This window comes from Chelon labrosus (assembly GCF_963514085.1).
Source record: "Chelon labrosus genome assembly, chromosome: 10".
In the NCBI taxonomy this organism is placed as follows: Eukaryota; Metazoa; Chordata; class Actinopteri; order Mugiliformes; family Mugilidae; genus Chelon; species Chelon labrosus.
The window spans coordinates 166,276-184,930 of NC_140360.1; the positions used below are offsets into that span (position 1 = coordinate 166,276).

Below are 18,655 nucleotides of genomic sequence, written 5' to 3' on the forward strand. Positions count from 1 at the left end.
ATGACGACCCTAATGGTCACGTGATGAGCAGGTGTTTTTACCTGGACCCCCCCCCCCCCGTGTCTTATTGTTCTAATAGTTTTAATTTAATGTCTTTGTTTCTATAACAGATTATTCTCATTCCGTCTCATTCCTGTGACTCTCTGCTCAGAATGAATCGTTTCTCCTCTGATTAAAACCAGAAGCGAACCTGGAGCAGCAGAGAGAGGATGAGGAGGATGCTGCTCTTCGTCCTCTGCAGGTGTTAGTGAGTCAAAGAGAGGACACAGGTGAGGGGACAGAAACGCTTTTAGTTAGAAAGAAAAATAAGAAAACAGGTAAAAACTAGTTTGTCTACAGCGACAGTGTATTGAAGTTTCCACTGAATCCAACCAGAGTAAAAGCAGAATATTCATCCTCAATATTAGCAACTATGAAGTCACCACACACATCACTACTAATCTAGAAACACAACATGGCTCGCTGACATGGTGGCTCCTGGCAAGACGCACAATATTATAGGCACTAAACTCTGGAACATGCAATATGGAGGCTGGTTACTGTTGGTGCCGGTCCAGTCCTGTGGAGGGAGTCCGGTCGCAGAGGGACGTTGGTTTCTGCGTGAAGCGAACGGGTCGGCTGCTCGGAGCGGACCGGGGCGGGCGGAGCCAGGTACGCAGAGGTGGAGGCGGCTCCAGGACAGGCCTCCGTTCAGATCCATCCTGTAGTTAGAGGCTTCATTCATGTGGTTGATTTTACATTTTCATTTCATTTCTTATTATTTCCCGTTTCTGAAAACGTGACCTCGTCTCATCTGAGAAATGAAAATGTAAAAACATTAAAGTGTAAACTAAATGAATTCATGTATTTATTCGTGTGTGTGTGAAGCTCTGGGATGTTTCTAAAGGTGATTTATTTAAATGAATCCTTCACGTTTCTATTTTTACGTCTGAACTGTAAAACCTTTTCAGGTTCAACATCTCCACCATCACGTCACTAAACTCAGGTCTGTCTGAGTGGTCACATGACCACACAGAAACGGGGCGGAGTCTGCAGCAGGCGGCCAATCAGCTTTGATTCTTTGGATCTTCTCCCTGTAGCGAAGGAGGCGGAGCATCAGCCTGACTGGTCAGTGGGCGGAGCTTTTGTACCTGCTGACCTGTTGTCTCTTACTCGTCCACATGGTTCTGTCTCAACCAATCAGTGACGTCTATCAGTCTCTGTCCAGGTTCTGATCCAGTTCAAAGAACCATCTGAAGTTCAGTCCAGATACCTGGATGTGTTCTGGCCCCGCCCCTTTTTATTGAGGACACATCTGGAGATGACCCTGGTACAGCCAGGTATCCCAGAATGCATTTCACGGAATGACTACCAGACTACCTGCACTGGTTCCACAGAACATGTTCCCTGGACCTAGAACTGGACTTGGACCTGGTTTCTGGTGTCAGTCCCGGATCTGGACATGAACCTGGACTGTTGTCCTACTTGGTATCGATAAACAGACTGTGTCCAGTACCTGAGTGGGTCTGAGCGCGCTCACTGATCGTATTTTCAGGTGAGAGTGTCGATGAGGACAGGTTGTTCCTCGTGTCGCTGTAACACGGTGAGAAATAAAGTCCTGGACCGCTACGAACCAACCAGCCTGTCTTCAGAGAAGCCTATATGAGCTGGTCCTGGTCCTGGTCCTGGTCAGGCTGTTGATCTGTCTTTGTGCTGCTCTGGGCTCGTTGTATAAATGAACCTGAACAGACGTGATGATGTTGAACACTGGTTGAATGTGTTTTGCTGTTTTTAATGAGGACGCTCATTAACAGTAAACGACGTGACATCTGAAGCTAACAACATTAGCGCCGTAGCTAGGTGGAGCTGTTTAGTAGCGCTACAACGAGCTACGATTGAACCTAAGATCTACTGCGGCCTCGTTTGTCTCCTCACCAGAACATTCTGTTGGCGGCTGCAGAATGTCTCCGCCCGTCCTCGGCAGATCTGTCCCTGTGAAGCTGAACCGGACGTCCGGTCCTGGACCGCTCGACCTCTGCGTACATGCGCTCCGGTTGAAGACCTGCGGTGTCTCTGGGCGACATGCAGGCGGTTGATTGTACAAACTGGAGGAGTGCAAACTGTTCCAGACATTCAACATGAAGACACAATAAAAATGAGTCTTTTCCCACAAAAACAAAATAAACCTAAAGTAAAGCTACTGGAGAGAAGTGGGTTTGGTTTGATTTAAAAAGTGCTTCCTTTGGAAACAAACGACGACCGAAACAAACAAATTCATGAAGACCTGAACGGAAGAACCCTGGAAGAACGAGTTGCTTTGTTGGGAATACTTGAGGAACCAATGAGGAGGTCTGATTTATTTGAAGGAACCATCCTGTCCAGATGTCTCAGGTCAGAATCTGTCTGGAAGTGGCTGGAGAACGTGGGCTTCATGGAAAACAGGGAAGAAAATAAAATCTCTAAGAAACAGGTTTAAGGTGCAAACCGCCGCCCCACATCACCTCTGAGGCTTTCAGTCGAGGACCAGTTTCAGAAAAGGGACAGTCAGTCAACGAGAGGGTTTTAGAGACGGGGGGTCAGATCAGCACAGCGACGGGTCAGGGACTGTCAGTCAATAATATCAGAGTTTAAAGCTGGATAACAGAGACAAAACAAGAAACTATCAAAATACAAAACAAAAAAAGAACAGGTTATATTCAGGAAGCAACGTTTCGTTCAGAGTAATGTGTTGTTAAGCGTTTTTAGTTCCAAACTACTCCCCCCTCCCCACGGAGACTAGCGGGACACGACAGCTGCCTTTTGATTATATGTACACACACACTTTTTTTTTTTATCGAGTTTTCCTTTCATTTTAGTTTTTCCTAGAAAAAGTCTCTATCCGTCCTCGTCTCCATCTGTCCTCCGGCGCCAGGTTGGACTTTTACAGAGTCTCCAGACAGAACCAGACGGAGGAGAAGCTGTAAAGTCCTTCCAGCTCTCTGTGACACTTCCTTTCTATCTGAAAACAGTGTAAAAACGTTAGACTCCCACCAACAGCCCGGTCGTAACACCTCCTTCACCTGGTGCCGACTCAGTCCATCACGCTACCGACCGATCAACTGACCCTTTCTGAGACGGCAGTCCGTGACTCTACCGTCTCCTCCCGGCTGGGACAGGGGACGGCCGACTGGGGAACGATGTCTCTGAGCTCCCTGCCCTCACCTGCTGCCTCTGGCTCCGCCCGGAGCCGAGCCCTACCATCTGCCCCGGGCACAAGACCGGCCCCGGCTACTCCAGGAGGTCCGGGGGGCACGGAGCTGGGAGGCTTCGAGGTGCTGTTCGACCCTCTGTCTCCTCCTAAAACCTCTCTCCTCTCTGGAGCGACGGCCGGCTCCCCTCGCCCCTCCACCCTGGCGCCTTCCATGCCGGCCTCTCGGCTCGGGAGGGCGCTTCCTCCTCTGCCAGGCCGCGTGGTGCTCAGGTCTTGGGGCTGTTCACTCAGGTTCTGCTGAGCAGGAGCGAGGTTGGTCCTGGTTAGACTGGAGGACGGTTGGTGGGATGAATGGTGCTGCACATGCGGCCTGGTGAGCTGAGGGTGGGACTGTGGGCGCAGCTGAGTCTGAATCCGCTGAAAGTGTGGTTGTGCTTGGGACTGGGTTGGCCTTGGCTGGGAGAGAGACTGTCTGGGTTGTGGTCTGTACTGAGTCTGGAGTTGATGCCTTGTCTGTGGTTGTTGCTGCGCTTGATGCCTTGCTTGAGGTTGCGGTTGGGCCGGGGTCCTGGACTGCGGTTGATGCTGCATTTGGGCTTGGGTCCTATGCTGCAACTGAGACTGAGGTGGGGTTGGAAATCTGGTCTGGGACTGACTCTGAACTTGTGTTGGGGTCCTGGCTTGGGGCTGGACTTGAGGCTGAAGCGACTGTCGTGGCTGGGGTTGAGACTGTAGCTTGAGCTGGGTTTGGCTTTGAGGCGAGTGTCGAGGCTGGGTTTGAGGTTGGACTGCTGGAGGGGACTGGGTTTGTGGCGGTGGATGCCTGGTTTGGGGCGGATGAAGGGGCAGGATGGAGGGGGACTGAGGTGGTGCATGCTGTGTTCGGTGCTGGGCGTGGACTGGCTGTGACTGGGCTTTCTGGTTGGAAGGCTGACTGTGGGTTTGTGTTGGGGGCTGTTGGGGACGTGGCTGGGGCAGGACATGTCTTGCAGGAGAGGACTGGGGCGCTGGGTATCGAGTCTGGCCTTGTGACTGACCGGAAAACTGGGTCTGTGGACGGGGCTGGGGCTGGGGCTGGGGCTGGGGACGGGGCTGGGGTTGGGTCTGGGTCTGTGGACGGGGCTGGGTCTGGGTCTGGGTCTGGGTCTGGGGCTGGGGCTGGGGCTGGGGGCGTGGCTGAGGGGCCGGGTGCCGAGGTTCAGGCAGGGACTGGGGTCTGGGAGGAGGTGGCTGGGTGTGCTGTGAGTGTTGGGGGACGAGTTGAGTCAAAGTCGGGGGCTCAACATCAGGTCTGGACTGGCTGGAGGGTGCTGAGTGTCCAGAGACCGGAGGCGGAGGCGGAGGAGATGGAAGAGGAGGAGGAGGCTGATCCAACGTGGAGGCAGAGGACTGTTGGTGGCGATGATGATGATGGTGGTGGTGGTGGTGGTGATGGTGCTTGTGAGGTGGTCTCTCCTTCCGTTTGTGGCTTTTTGATGGACTGATGCTACTGCTGCTGCTGCTGCTACTCCTTGCACCTCCTCCCCCTCCTCCTCCCTTCTCCCCTACGTCTTCACGTACCTCCTCTCCTCTGCTTCCTCCGTCTCCAGATGCTAGTCCTGTTTTCTCCTTGTGTTTACGCCCTTTATGTGTCTTGTGTCCATGTGATTGGCTGTCATCTGAAGCAGACGACTGCTTCTGTGATTGTGATTGGCTCTGTTCAGAGGAGGCGGAGGGAGGCTCTGAGCTTGGACCTCCCTCTGCTGTACCGGCCTCCTCTGTAGTCGCCCTCCTCCCGGTCTCAGCCGTCGTAGCGCCTGGAGTCTGAACGGTCTCCCTCTCCTCCACCGTCTCTCTCGTCTTGCGTTTCTTGATCGGCAGGGCCGTGTCCTGGACAGGTTTGGTGGAAGACTCCTTGGCCGCTCTCCGTTTGGCCTCGGCAGCTAAGATGGCGGCTGCAGCGTAGCTCCCAGCGGCTGAGCTACCGGAGGCCGCGGCCGAGGACGTGGACGTTGTGGTGGGCGATGCAGCTGCTGAGGCGGACGCCGGTTTCCTGCCCCGCTTCTTGGGGGCGGTCTGCGGCGGGGGTGGTTCCTGTTCGGATTTCCTCTTTCTGCCAGGACGGGACTTGGGCACCAGGGCCGGAGACACCACCTGAAGGCGCATCACCAAATCATAGAGAAGCATCAACACCTTTAATAAATGTCAACTACAACAACAGGCTGTGTTATTCAAGGTCCTGAAGCATGGGACAATATTTCTACTTGAATATGTTCAATGATCTTTGAGACCAGTCGTACCTTGGACGCCGTGGAGGTGGAGCCGGTGGAGGACTCTGCCTTGCCAAAGGGCATCTTCACGAGCAGCTTGCCTGGGGTTTTCTCAACCACGCGCTTCATGGCCACGCCTTCTGTAGCCTGCCGCATCTTCCCACTTCCTGCTCAAACCCAAGCACAGATAAGAAAACACTCAGGAACAGGAAGTCTGACGTCATGGCTCCAAGTCAACTTTCAGCATCTCTGCCTTTGGTACCTTTCGGCCGCCCACGGCCTCGCCCCGACGGTTTTACCACCTTTGGTTTCTTTGGGGGGCGCTTCTCACGGCGGGAGGGGCTTCCACGCCCAGTGACAGTAAAGTCAAAATCATTCGGGTCGGTGGTCGTGTCGCCAACCTTCTGGAAGTAGGCAATAAGCTCCACCTTGGAACGAAAGGCCTTTCCTTCCGAGCTGAAAAAACAAAATAACTTCATTGTTCATTTGGTGCTTTAACTCCATCTCATCATGGAAACCGTCAGGGTGGGCGTGGCTTACTTGATCAGGTAGACGTCAAACTTCCCGGCAGAGCGTCCGGACTTCCTCTGTTTCAGTTTGCGGGTCCAGCCTTCGGGGAGTGACGGGTCGTTGTAGAGCGGCCCGCGATCCCGAATGATGGACCGCCGCTGCCTGGGGGATCCGGCCGACTCCGACCCCAGGGCTGACCCCGTGTCTGAAGGTCCCGCCACCGGCTCCGACACCTGCAGGGAGGAAGTGACATGAAACGAGCTTACCGACCCGACATCATCCTAGCTTATGTCATACTGCTTGGTTTCCATGACTCCTCCTCCTGTCTTTACCTGGGTCTCTGACTCCGCCCCCGTCTGTTGCTCCGTTGAAGCGGTGGCCTCTGAGCCCCTGTCGGCATGGCGACGCTCTCTGCGAGCCTTCTTGGTCTTACTGTGGGACCTTTCCCTCTCTCTGGTGGGGGCCTGGGGGTCGACAGGCTCCTCCTCACCTTCTTGCCGCTCCTCCCTGTGGAGAAGAGGTGCAGGTGCACCTGTTAACATTACATCACTCATCGTTACACCAAAGTTACTTCAGTTAGTTCATCAGACCAGCCAATCAGAGACGTGACGCGTATGACCCTTCTGTCAGTCACCATGTTAAGCCCCACCCCCAAACGATCTGACTGGCCCGGTAGATCTTTGCTGGAACAAAGCTATGGTTCCTCCAGGAACCGGTCGTCTGCGTTTCCATCTCGGTCTAAAGTAGTGATGTCCTGAAGGATCAGGCTTCAGACAAAACTGATCGTATTTATTTTAGGTCGGCCATAAACTATTGAGAACTAATAAAGGATGTTGTAGTTCTGTTATTATCGGAACAGTTGTTGATGATGTCCAGCGTTTGTGGTGAACGTCTTTGATTCAGGACAGTAGAGAAAACTAAAAACATCCGAAAGTCGAGCAGAGCGGACGTCCTCCGACTCAACGCTGGGAACAAGAGGAGCTTAGCATGTTGCTAACTGGCTAATGGCCTAAAGGGGACCTCTGCTTTTCCTAATGTCGGTCGTATACACAAATGTTTGTACATGTTTAAGAACCACACATCAGCTACTGAGTGGAATGTTTATTTATTGTGACGCTGCTGCTGTTGATTCTGGATCCAGGATCCAACGTGAACAGATGGATCTGAGAAGTTTCCATCTCCAACTAGGAACAAGAATTAATGTTTCTCAGGTTTGACACGGTCAGATGAGGAAACGCTGCACCTTCACTCACCACCAGGGGGAGCTCACTGGTCCATGACAGAGAAGTAAAACCAAACGTTTATCGCTCTGTGTTCTCGTCTGTTCCTGTGAAAAGTCGTAAGTCTCTGTGCGGGTTCTGTTCCGATTCAAACAACAGTGGAACAAGTTCAGCCCAAACTCTGATGTTGCATCAAGAGGAGACTTGTGTTGGCTTGGTACACTCAGATATCCCAGAATGCATTTCAATACGCTGCTGTTCCACAATGACTCCTCCAGAGTCTCAACTTGTCAAATCAAGATGGAAGTCTGCGTACTTGGTGTTGGTCATGTTCATAAAGCATCTACCCTGTAGACCTGGACCTGGAACTGGACATGGAACTGGACATGGAACTGGACCATGTCTCTTATGTCTCAGTCCTGGACCTGGACCTGAACCTGAACTTGAATCTGAACCTAGAACTGAACTTGGTCCCTGGTGTCTCAGCCCTGATCCTCGACCACCATCTATCCTGAAAACATTTTGCCAAAGCTGAAATCTGAGAAGGTACAACCAACAAAGAAGAAATAAAATCCACCATTAAAACAGTTCCTGGTTCATTTTCTGTATGTGGACCGGTTCTGGGACGGACCAGGGTCACAGACCAGAACCCCACAGTGTCGCAGTGGACAACACGCTCCATTAGAGGGCAGTCACAACCGCTACGGGAGCTAAGTGCTAGCACACACGTAAGCACGCACGTATGCTAGCATACGTGTGTGCTAGCGTACGTGTGCATTAGCTCAGCCCTGAGCTAATTAGCAACACGTATGCTAATGCACATGTATGCTAATGCACACGTATGCTAGCACACACGTATGCTAAAACACACGTATGTGCTAGCACACACGTACGCTAGCACGCACGTATGCTAGCACACGCTGAACACATAACGGGTTTTTATTTAGTTTGTTTCCGTGTGTCGTGCTGCGTTCACTGTCCCACCGACGTTTAGATTTTAGCAGCTAACGTGAAACAGGAAGTCACACATGAACGTGTCGTTCTTTAAAGACACAGCGACAAAACATGTGTTACTGTTTCTGTACAGTTGTGTAGTTGTGTTATTATGTGTTGGACTGATTATTATGGTATGTTGTGTTGTAATTGTACAAGCGTATAGTGTTATTGTTGTGTGTCGTTGTAGTGTAGTTGTGTGTTACTGTATAATCGTGTTATGGTGTGTAGTCATGTTACTGTACAGACGTTTTGTTGTGTTATTGTTGTGTTATTGTTGTGGTTGTGTATCGTTGTGGTGTATTAATGTGTGTGACTGTATAGTTGTGTTATTGTTGTGGTTGTGTATCGTTGTAGTGTATTAATGTGTGTGACTGTATAGTTGTGTTATTGTTGTGGTTGTGTATCGTTGTGGTGTATTAATGTGTGTGACTGTATAGTTGTGTTATTGTTGTGTTATTGTTGTGGTTGTGTATCGTTGTGGTGTATTAATGTGTGTGACTGTATAGTTGTGTATCGTTGTAGTGTATTAATGTGTGTGACTGTATAGTTGTGTTATTGTTGTGGTTGTGTATCGTTGTGGTGTATTAATGTGTGTGACTGTATAGTTGTGTATCGTTGTAGTGTATTAATGTGTGTGACTGTATAGTTGTGTATCGTTGTAGTGTATTAATGTGTGTGACTGTATAGTTGTGTTATTGTTGTAGTGTATTAATGTGTGTGACTGTATAGTTGTGTATCGTTGTAGTGTATTAATGTGTGTGACTGTATAGTTGTGTATCGTTGTAGTGTATTAATGTGTGTGACTGTATAGTTGTGTTATTGTTGTGGTTGTGTATCGTTGTAGTGTAATAATGTGTGTGACTGTATAGTTGTGTTATTGTTGTGTTATTGTTGTGGTTGTGTATCGTTGTAGTGTATTAATGTGTGTGACTGTATAGTTGTGTATCGTTGTGGTGTATTAATGTGTGTGACTGTATAGTTGTGTTATTGTTGTGGTTGTGTATCGTTGTAGTGTATTAATGTGTGTGACTGTATAGTTGTGTTATTGTTGTGTTATTGTTGTGGTTGTGTATCGTTGTGGTGTATTAATGTGTGTGACTGTATAGTTGTGTATCGTTGTGGTGTATTAATGTGTGTGACTGTATAGTTGTGTTATTGTTGTGTTATTGTTGTGGTTGTGTATCGTTGTGGTGTATTAATGTGTGTGACTGTATAGTTGTGTTATTGTTGTGTTATTGTTGTGGTTGTGTATCGTTGTGGTGTATTAATGTGTGTGACTGTATAGTTGTGTCATGATGTCTTGTTGTGCGTTGGTGCTGAAGCTGCAGGTGGAGGTGAATCAGACGCCACAGGAACAGGAAGTGAACAGAAACTGGGACACACAGACACACACAGTGAAACACACACTCAGAGTGTGTGGCTCAGCGGCACTGAGGCAGCTAGCAGGCTAATGAGCAGTGTAGCCTCGCAGTGTGTGTGTGTGTGTGTGTGGTGGGGGTTAACCCGGGTTACTGATCAGCAGTGTGAACTCTCTCTCTCCCTCTCTCTCCCTCTCTCTCTCTCCTCCCTCTCATGAAAACACTGTGTGTGTTTGCTAACCAGCTAGCAGCCCGTTAGCCTCCAGCCTGTCTGACGGAGACGGGTGGAAACTCCGCCGCTGGCCGGAGATGGGATGAGTCTGACGGACACTCCGCCGCCGGACCTCCGGCCTCACTTCCCGGGAGTTATGTGGAAGTCAGAGCGGCCCGGCGACGCACGGAGAGCGGGCTAAGCTAAAGCTAAAGTACAGACTTAGCAGTAAGTTGGTGACGTATTCCCGCTAACCCCGCTCCGCCGAGACAGGCCGGGGTAAAAATCAACGCACTTTTACTTCAATAAAACACACGACAGAAAAGGCTCAGCGGCGGACGGAGGCGGCGGCAGCGGCGACGCTTTAACGGAGGATAAAATGTAAAAACCCACTTACAGTCTCTCCTCTCCGCTCTCCACGGCGGCCATTTTTATTTAAATAAATAATTTTATATTAAAAAAAAGCCTCCAAACATCACTGCTCCCTCCTGCTGCACCCCGCCCCCTCCGACTCCATTTCCAACCGCCGTCAGCAGCCAAACACCGCGAGATCTGCACCGACATGAGCTCAACGACGCAGCGCAGTGGCGAAGTCCCGCGAGATGTGACCTCAGACGATGAGAAGTTCAGGGTCCGCTCTGAAGTCCGTAAAAATAAGACACCAGCAGTTTATTGGTCTAATTGGATAACACTGAGCACACAAATGAGAAAATAAAGTTTCTGTTTCTATTTTTAGATATTTGGTTCATTAGCGCTGATTAATAATCAGAGTTTAATCAGAGTTTGAGGACAAACTGCAGCAGAATCAGTAACAAGTCACTTTATTGATTCTATTATTGACAGTAAAATGAATCCAGACTCAGTGAGAAGAAGAACAGAGGAGGAAGAGGAAGGAGCCAGTGAATAAATCATCATGGACGATGTTAAAGATGAGAGAAAAGAAGAAGAACACGAGCGACGTCAAGAAACATCACCACGGAATTATCCTGGAAGCTTCAGACATTCAAGAACTTTAAAAACTTTCAGACAGAAACGTTCCCCAGCCTTGCTTTAATGAACATGAAGATCATTGATCTGATTGGACGTCGGTCTCTCGGCCCATGGTGGATCGGTTCTGGTTCCGGTTCCGGTTCCCTCTGCTCTCATGGCTCCGATTGAGGTGAAGCGACGGTGCGTTCAGGTGTCTCCACAAACCTCAGGCAAATCAAGAAGGAGGGAACAGGAAGTGTGTGTTCTTACGGTAATTGATATGACGTCACATCAGCACGTGTGTGTGTGTGTGTGTGTGTGTGTGTGTGTGTCCAAACAGGGAAATGAGTCTCTTCCGTCAAACGTGACAGAACGTCGTCACTCACAACTTCCTGTTACAAAATAAAAGTCCAACAAAAGTCTGCCGTACAGGCCCCAGTCCTGGTTCTGGTCCTGAACCAGACTCAGGTCGGGTGATCTTGATCCAGATCCACGGTCCCAGAACCACATCTGGGTCAGGACACTGGTTTCTCCTCATTAAAACACAGTCAGACACAAACATGACCCAAAAGTCAGTTTTATCATTTTTATTTAATCAACATCTTTACATTTCATGAGTCTGTTGAATATTAACTTTAATTTACAGATAAACTATTAAATATGAAACTATTATGTGTGATAACCAATGTGTATTGTTGTTGTTTACAGTTATAACTGGGAAGATAAACTCTTATTCTTAATGTAGCGTTCCGAGGTGTACAGGGTTTCTAAAGTAACTCTCTTCTGCTGACAAAAACTCACGAACATAATACTCTTTGGAGCTGAGCAACATGTCCCGTTTATTTTCTTCCTTCCTCTCTTTTCCCCCCCGCGCACCCGACAACAACAAAGTCGCCCCTCATTGACGTCACACCTGCGCCCCACTCTCACATTAATATGGCTGTGTTTTCTTCTTCTCATTATTCATTTATTTATTTTCTTCTTGTTTGTTTGACCCAAGTTAAACTCGGGCTTTTATTTTTCAGCAGGAACCGGAAGTGTCTCTTATTGCACGGGCTCGGTGACGCGGTGGGCGGAAGTGTCGGAGCAGCCGTAACTTGTGGGTTTAGTTTGACTGTCTTTCACCGGTTCGGTCCGGACGGTTCTGATGTGACCCGCCGGTCCTGGTCCCGGACTGAGCCCCGCCCCCTCCCACGGCCCGGCCGCCGCTAGCTGTTAGCCTGTTAGCTTCAGAGAGCTAACTTCAGCCCCGTGGAAACATGTCGGGCGGAACCCTGAGGGGACAGTTCCTCTACAGCCTGCCCTCCTCCGTCCTCTGGGAGTTCTGCCGGGTCATGGACGGACTGTCGGACCTGGACTGGACCCGCTTCGGTGAGTCGGAACCAGGAGTCATGATGCTAACTGCTAACTGCTAACTGTTGTTTAATTCATTGACTCAGTGGGAAGTTCTCTGATGACTTCATCAATAATAACATCAGTGTTTACATGAACAATGATCAATAAAGTTTGTCTTCCTTTACTGCTGAACCTCAGTGAACTGGGACATGTCCCGGGACATGTCTCAGTGTCCCGGGACATGTCCTGGGACGTGTCTCAGTGTCCTGGGACGTGTCTCAGTGAACGGGGACGTGTCCTGGGACGTGAACTGGGACATGTCTCAGTGAACTGGGACATGTCCTGGGACGTGTCTCAGTGTCCTGGGACGTGTCTCAGTGAACGGGGACGTGTCCTGGGACGTGTCCTGGGACATGTCTCAGTGAACTGGGACGTGTCCTGGGACGTGTCTCAGTGTCCTGGGACGTGTCTCCGTGAACTGGGACGTGTCCTGGGACGTGTCTCAGTGTCCTGGGACGTGTCTCAGTGAACGGGGACGTGTCCTGGGACGTGTCCTGGGACATGTCTCAGTGAACTGGGACGTGTCCTGGGACGTGTCTCAGTGAACGGGGACGTGTCCTGGGACGTGTCCTGGGACATGTCTCAGTGAACTGGGACATGTCCTGGGACGTGTCTCAGTGTCCTGGGACGTGTCTCAGTGAACGGGGACGTGTCCTGGGACGTGTCCTGGGACATGTCTGTGACGCTCCAGCCTTGTTGATTGGTTCTGATTGATTGTCTCCGTCCTAGCGTCTGAGGTCCTCTGTGATCAGACCGCCGTGCGATTCGCTGAGAGGCGGGACCGACGGACGGACTGGGTGATGAACCAATGGGAGAGCAGGAACGGTCGAGTGGGCGATCTGATCGACCTGTTAGAGTGTCTGCAGCTGTTCCGCCCCCGCGACGTCATCCTGGGCTGTGAGTTGACCTCTGACCTCTGACCTCTGTAAATATGAACCTGTTGTGACCTGCTGTGGTTTTAGTTCAGTTCTGTCCATCTCCAACCAATCAGAGTTCAGTCTGATGCTAGTGGCAAATCTAGAGGAGCTATTGATGATGTAATCTCTAATAGAGATGCTAATGCCAGTAGCATGAGTGGAGAGGTTAAAGGTTAGATTATGCTTCCGCGTGATCACGCAATGGTCACGCAATGGCCACACAGTTGCTCGGACGCAGTCGTGAGACCGTGATGGTTCTGCGTTGGGTTTACGTGTCGTAATGCATGCCACACCGGTAGAGGGCGCTATGGTTTTTTGTGACCGACCGACCGAGACTCTTGTGACTATCTCGCCTCGTATAGTTATTTACCTTCCGGCTTTTGCCGTAGTCACCGAGACAGAGAGACTGGCGTTGGAGCTCCAAATTATTCAAGCAGAGGAAGAAATACTTCTATTGCAAATTAGGGCACGACAAAGGAGACAATGATGTTTATGAGTGGAAACCGGAAAAGCGGTCTCCAGCGGATGTAGTTAGCGGACCAATCACAGCCAATGCCGCTGCGTTGCTGCTGCGTTGCTGCTGCGTTGCTGTTGCGTCGCCTCGACGCGCATCGAGGATTTTTGGGAGGTGCGCGTCTGGCCCTTGCGTAGGACGCACGGGGGTCCGCAAGGACGTCATAGGTCCGTAATAGGTCCGTACGCACGGACGCGCTGTGTCAACGCGGAAGCATAATTTGGGCTTAATGACGACGTTAGTGTCAATCCTAATGCTAATGTTGATGCTAATGGTGATGCTAACAGTCACAGACATATATACATAGACGCCTCGTTGAGCGGGTTGGCCCGTTGTTGTGATGCGTCAACGTCGCCGCCATATTGGAGGAGGCAGCTTTGTCCTGCGAACCAATACGAGTCAATGGAATGAACTTTATTAAGCGCCTTCTACAAAGTACTATAAGCATTCCTATCGGTTTCCTCAATATATACGTTCGTGTGTGAATGTGTAAATGCTTATAGCACTTTGTAGAAGGCGCTTAATAAAGTTCATTCCATTGACTGGTATTGGTTCGCGGGACAGAGCTGCCACCTCCAATATGGTGGCGACGTTGACGTACAGTCCAGCACTCAATGAGGCGTCTATGTATATATGTCTATGCTAACAGTCACACTGGTGGTGATGCTAACAGTCACCCTGGTGGTGATGCTAATGGTGATGCTAACGGTCACACTGGTGGCGATGCCAATGGTGATGCTAACAGTCACACTGGTGGTGATGCTAATGGTGATGCTAACATTCACACTGGGCCGATGCTAATGGTGATGCTAATGGTGATGCTAATGGTCACACTGGTGGTGATGTGATGCTAACGGTCACACTGGTGGCGATGCTAATGGTGATGCTAATGGTGATACTAATGGTCACACTGGTGGTGATGTGATGCTAACAGCTAGCATGTCCGTGCTGCTCTCTTTCAGTGTGTTTTTGCTAAAACTAAACCAGGTATATTCCAATAACGTTCTACTCTAAATGGTTAGCATCTGTTAGCATCTGTTAGCTGATCGATGACAGGATGATGGTTAATGACAGGATGACGGTTAATGACAGGATGATGAGAGGATGATGGTTAATGAGAGGATGATGGTTAGTGACAGGATGATGATTAATGACAGGATGATGAGAGGATGATGATTAATGACAGGATGATGATTAATGACAGGATGATGATTAATGACAGGATGATGAGAGGATGATGGTTAATGACAGGATGATGGTTAGTGACAGGATGATGATTAATGACAGGATGATGATTAATGACAGGATGATGAGAGGATGATGGTTAATGACAGGATGATGATTAGTGACAGGATGATGATTAATGACAGGATGATGATTAATGAGAGGATGATTATTAATGACAGGATGATTATTAATGACAGGATGATGGTTAATGAGAGGATGATGATTAATGAGAGGATGATGATTAATGACAGGATGATGATTAATGACAGGATGATGACAGGATGATGACAGGATGATGGTTAATGACAGGATGATGACAGGATGATGGTTAATGACAGGATGATGATTAATGACAGGATGATGGTTAATGAGAGGATGATGGTTAATGACAGGATGATGATTAATGACAGGATGATGATTAATGAGAGGATGATGATTAATGAGAGGATGATGAGAGGATGATGGTTAATGAGAGGATGATGATTAATGACAGGATGATGATTAGTGACAGGATGATGATTAATGACAGGATGATGAGAGGATGATGGTTAATGACAGGATGATGATTAATGAGAGGATGATGATTAATGACAGGATGATGGTTAATGAGAGGATGATGATTAATGAGAGGATGATGGTTAATGACAGGATGATGGTTAGTGACAGGATGATGATTAATGACAGGATGATGATTAATGACAGGATGATGGTTAATGAGAGGATGATGATTAATGAGAGGATGATGATTAATGAGAGGATGATGATTAATGACAGGATGACGGTTAATGACAGGATGATGAGAGGATGATGGTTAATGACAGGATGATGATTAATGACAGGATGATGATTAGTGACAGGATGATGATTAATGACAGGATGATGAGAGGATGATGGTTAATGACAGGATGATGATTAATGAGAGGATGATGATTAGTGACAGGATGATGATTAATGACAGGATGATGAGAGGATGATGATTAATGAGAGGATGATGGTTAATGACAGGATGATGATTAGTGACAGGATGATGATTAATGACAGGATGATGAGAGGATGATGGTTAATGACAGGATGATGATTAGTGACAGGATGATGATTAATGACAGGATGATGATTAATGACAGGATGATGGTTAATGAGAGGATGATGATTAATGACAGGATGATGACAGGATGATGGTTAATGACAGGATGATGGTTAGTGAGAGGATGATGATTAATGAGAGGATGATGAGAGGATGATGATTAATGAGAGGATGATGGTTAGTGACAGGATGATGATTAATGACAGGATGATGATTAATGAGAGGATGATGGTTAATGACAGGATGATGATTAATGACAGGATGATGATTAGTGACAGGATGATGATTAATGACAGGATGATGATTAATGAGAGGATGATGGTTAATGACAGGATGATGATTAATGACAGGATGATGATTAGTGACAGGATGATGATTAATGACAGGATGATGGTTAATGAGAGGATGATGATTAATGACAGGATGATGGTTAATGAGAGGATGATGGTTAATGACAGGATGATGGTTAGTGACAGGATGATGGTTAATGACAGGATGATGGTTAATGACAGGATGATGAGAGGATGATGGTTAATGACAGGATGATGATTAATGACAGGATGATGATTAGTGACAGGATGATGATTAATGACAGGATGATGATTAATGACAGGATGATTATTAATGACAGGATGATGGTTAATGAGAGGATGATGATTAATGACAGGATGATGACAGGATGATGATTAATGACAGGATGATGGTTAATGAGAGGATGATGGTTAATGACAGGATGATGATTAGTGACAGGATGATGATTAATGACAGGATGATGAGAGGATGATGGTTAATGAGAGGATAATGATTAATGAGAGGATGATGATTAATGACAGGATGATGGTTAATGAGAGGATGATGATTAATGAGAGGATGATGGTTAATGACAGGATGATGAGAGGATGATGATTAATGACAGGATGATGGTTAATGAGAGGATGATGGTTAATGACAGGATGATGAGAGGATGATGATTAATGACAGGATGATGATTAATGACAGGATGATGAGAGGATGATGATTAATGACAGGATGATGATTAATGAGAGGATGATTATTAATGACAGGATGATGGTTAATGAGAGGATGATGATTAATGACAGGATGATGGTTAATGAGAGGATGATGGTTAATGAGAGGATGATGATTAATGACAGGATGATGGTTAATGAGAGGATGATGGTTAATGACAGGATGATGGTTAATGACAGGATGATGATTAGTGACAGGATGATGGTTAATGACAGGATGATGATTAATGACAGGATGATGGTTAATGAGAGGATGATGGTTAATGACAGGATGATGGTTAATGACAGGATGATGGTTAATGAGAGGATGATGGTTAGTGACAGGATGATGGTTAATGACAGGATGATGAGAGGATGATGATTAATGACAGGATGATGGTTAATGAGAGGATGATGATTAATGAGAGGATGATGGTTAATGAGAGGATGATGATTAATGAGAGGATGATGGTTAATGAGAGGATGATGAGAGGATGATGGTTAATGACAGGATGATGGTTAATGACAGGATGATGAGAGGATGATAGTTAATGACAGGATGATGGTTAATGAGAGGATGATGGTTAATGAGAGGATGATGATTAATGACAGGATGATGAGAGGATGATGATTAATGACAGGATGATGATTAGTGACAGGATGATGATTAATGACAGGATGATGGTTAATGAGAGGATGATGATTAATGACAGGATGATGATTAATGACAGGATGATGGTTAATGAGAGGATGATGGTTAGTGACAGGATGATGGTTAATGACAGGATGATGAGAGGATGATGATTAATGACAGGATGATGATTAATGACAGGATGATGGTTAATGACAGGATGATGAGAGGATGATGGTTAATGACAGGATGATGGTTAGTGACAGGATGATGAGAGGATGATGATTAATGACAGGATGATGGTTAGTGACAGGATGATGGTTAATGACAGGATGATGATTAGTGACAGGATGATGAGAGGATGATGGTTAGTGACAGGATGATGGTTAGTGACAGGATGATGGTTAATGACAGGATGATGAGAGGATGATGGTTAATGACAGGATGATGATTAATGACAGGATGATGATTAATGAGAGGATGATGGTTAATGACAGGATGATGAGAGGATGATGATTAATGACAGGATGATGGTTAGTGACAGGATGATGATTAATGAGAGGATGATGATTAATGACAGGATGATGGTTAATGAGAGGATGATGGTTAGTGACAGGATGATGGTTAATGACAGGATGATGAGAGGATGATGATTAATGACAGGATGATGATTAATGAGAGGATGATGATTAATGAGAGGATGATGGTTAATGAGAGGATGATGATTAATGACAGGATGATGACAGGATGATGGTTAATGAGAGGATGATGGTTAATGACAGGATGATGACAGGATGATGGTTAATGAGAGGATGATGGTTAATGACAGGATGATGACAGGATGATGGTTAATGAGAGGATGATGATTAATGAGAGGATGATGGTTAATGACAGGATGATGGTTAATGACAGGATGACGGTTAGTGACAGGATGATGAGAGGATGATGGTTAATGAGAGGATGATGGTTAATGAGAGGATGATGGTTAGTGACAGGATGATGGTTAATGACAGGATGATGAGAGGATGATGATTAATGACAGGATGATGGTTAATGACAGGATGATGGTTAATGACAGGATGATGAGAGGATGATGATTAATGACAGGATGATGGTTAATGAGAGGATGATGGTTAGTGACAGGATGATGGTTAATGACAGGATGATGAGAGGATGATGGTTAGTGACAGGATGATGA

General features: G+C 47.4%; 2 protein-coding genes across 7 annotated transcripts in view; one reads left to right on the forward strand and one right to left on the reverse strand.

Annotated features, from left to right (window-relative positions):
• Nucleotides 1-94: 94 nt before the first annotated feature.
• Nucleotides 95-10,222, reverse strand: mecp2 (methyl CpG binding protein 2). 3 transcript variants are annotated; one of them, XR_014699274.1, is made up of 7 exons: nt 10,111-10,222; nt 6,261-6,435; nt 5,959-6,161; nt 5,681-5,874; nt 5,449-5,585; nt 1,915-5,302; nt 95-701 (listed from the first exon to the last, which is right to left on the reverse strand). XR_014699274.1 is itself a non-coding variant. In XM_084553326.1 (6 exons), exons 1-6 carry the CDS (start codon nt 10,140-10,142, stop codon nt 3,074-3,076), a joined length of 2,970 nt encoding a protein of 989 aa, XP_084409452.1. In that variant the 5' UTR covers nt 10,143-10,222; the 3' UTR covers nt 95-3,073. The 3 variants fall into 3 exon arrangements, 1 of the variants encoding a protein (XP_084409452.1); XR_014699275.1 differs by having other exon boundaries at nt 95-793; XM_084553326.1 differs by having other exon boundaries at nt 95-5,302.
• A 417-nt stretch (nt 10,223-10,639) lies between these two features.
• Nucleotides 10,640-18,655, forward strand: part of irak1 (interleukin-1 receptor-associated kinase 1) — a 19,008-nt gene continuing 10,992 nt past the window's right edge. For 3 of the 4 annotated variants that reach the window (XM_084553797.1, XM_084553799.1, XM_084553800.1), the window contains exons 1-3: nt 10,640-10,953; nt 11,708-12,053; nt 12,807-12,974. In XM_084553797.1, the coding sequence (XP_084409923.1) occupies nt 11,942-12,053; nt 12,807-12,974 (280 nt within the window). In that variant the 5' untranslated portion in view covers nt 10,640-10,953; nt 11,708-11,941. Of the gene's footprint in view, nt 10,954-11,687; nt 12,054-12,806; nt 12,975-18,655 lie in introns of those variants that run through there. The other variant, XM_084553798.1, reaches the window with a different exon arrangement.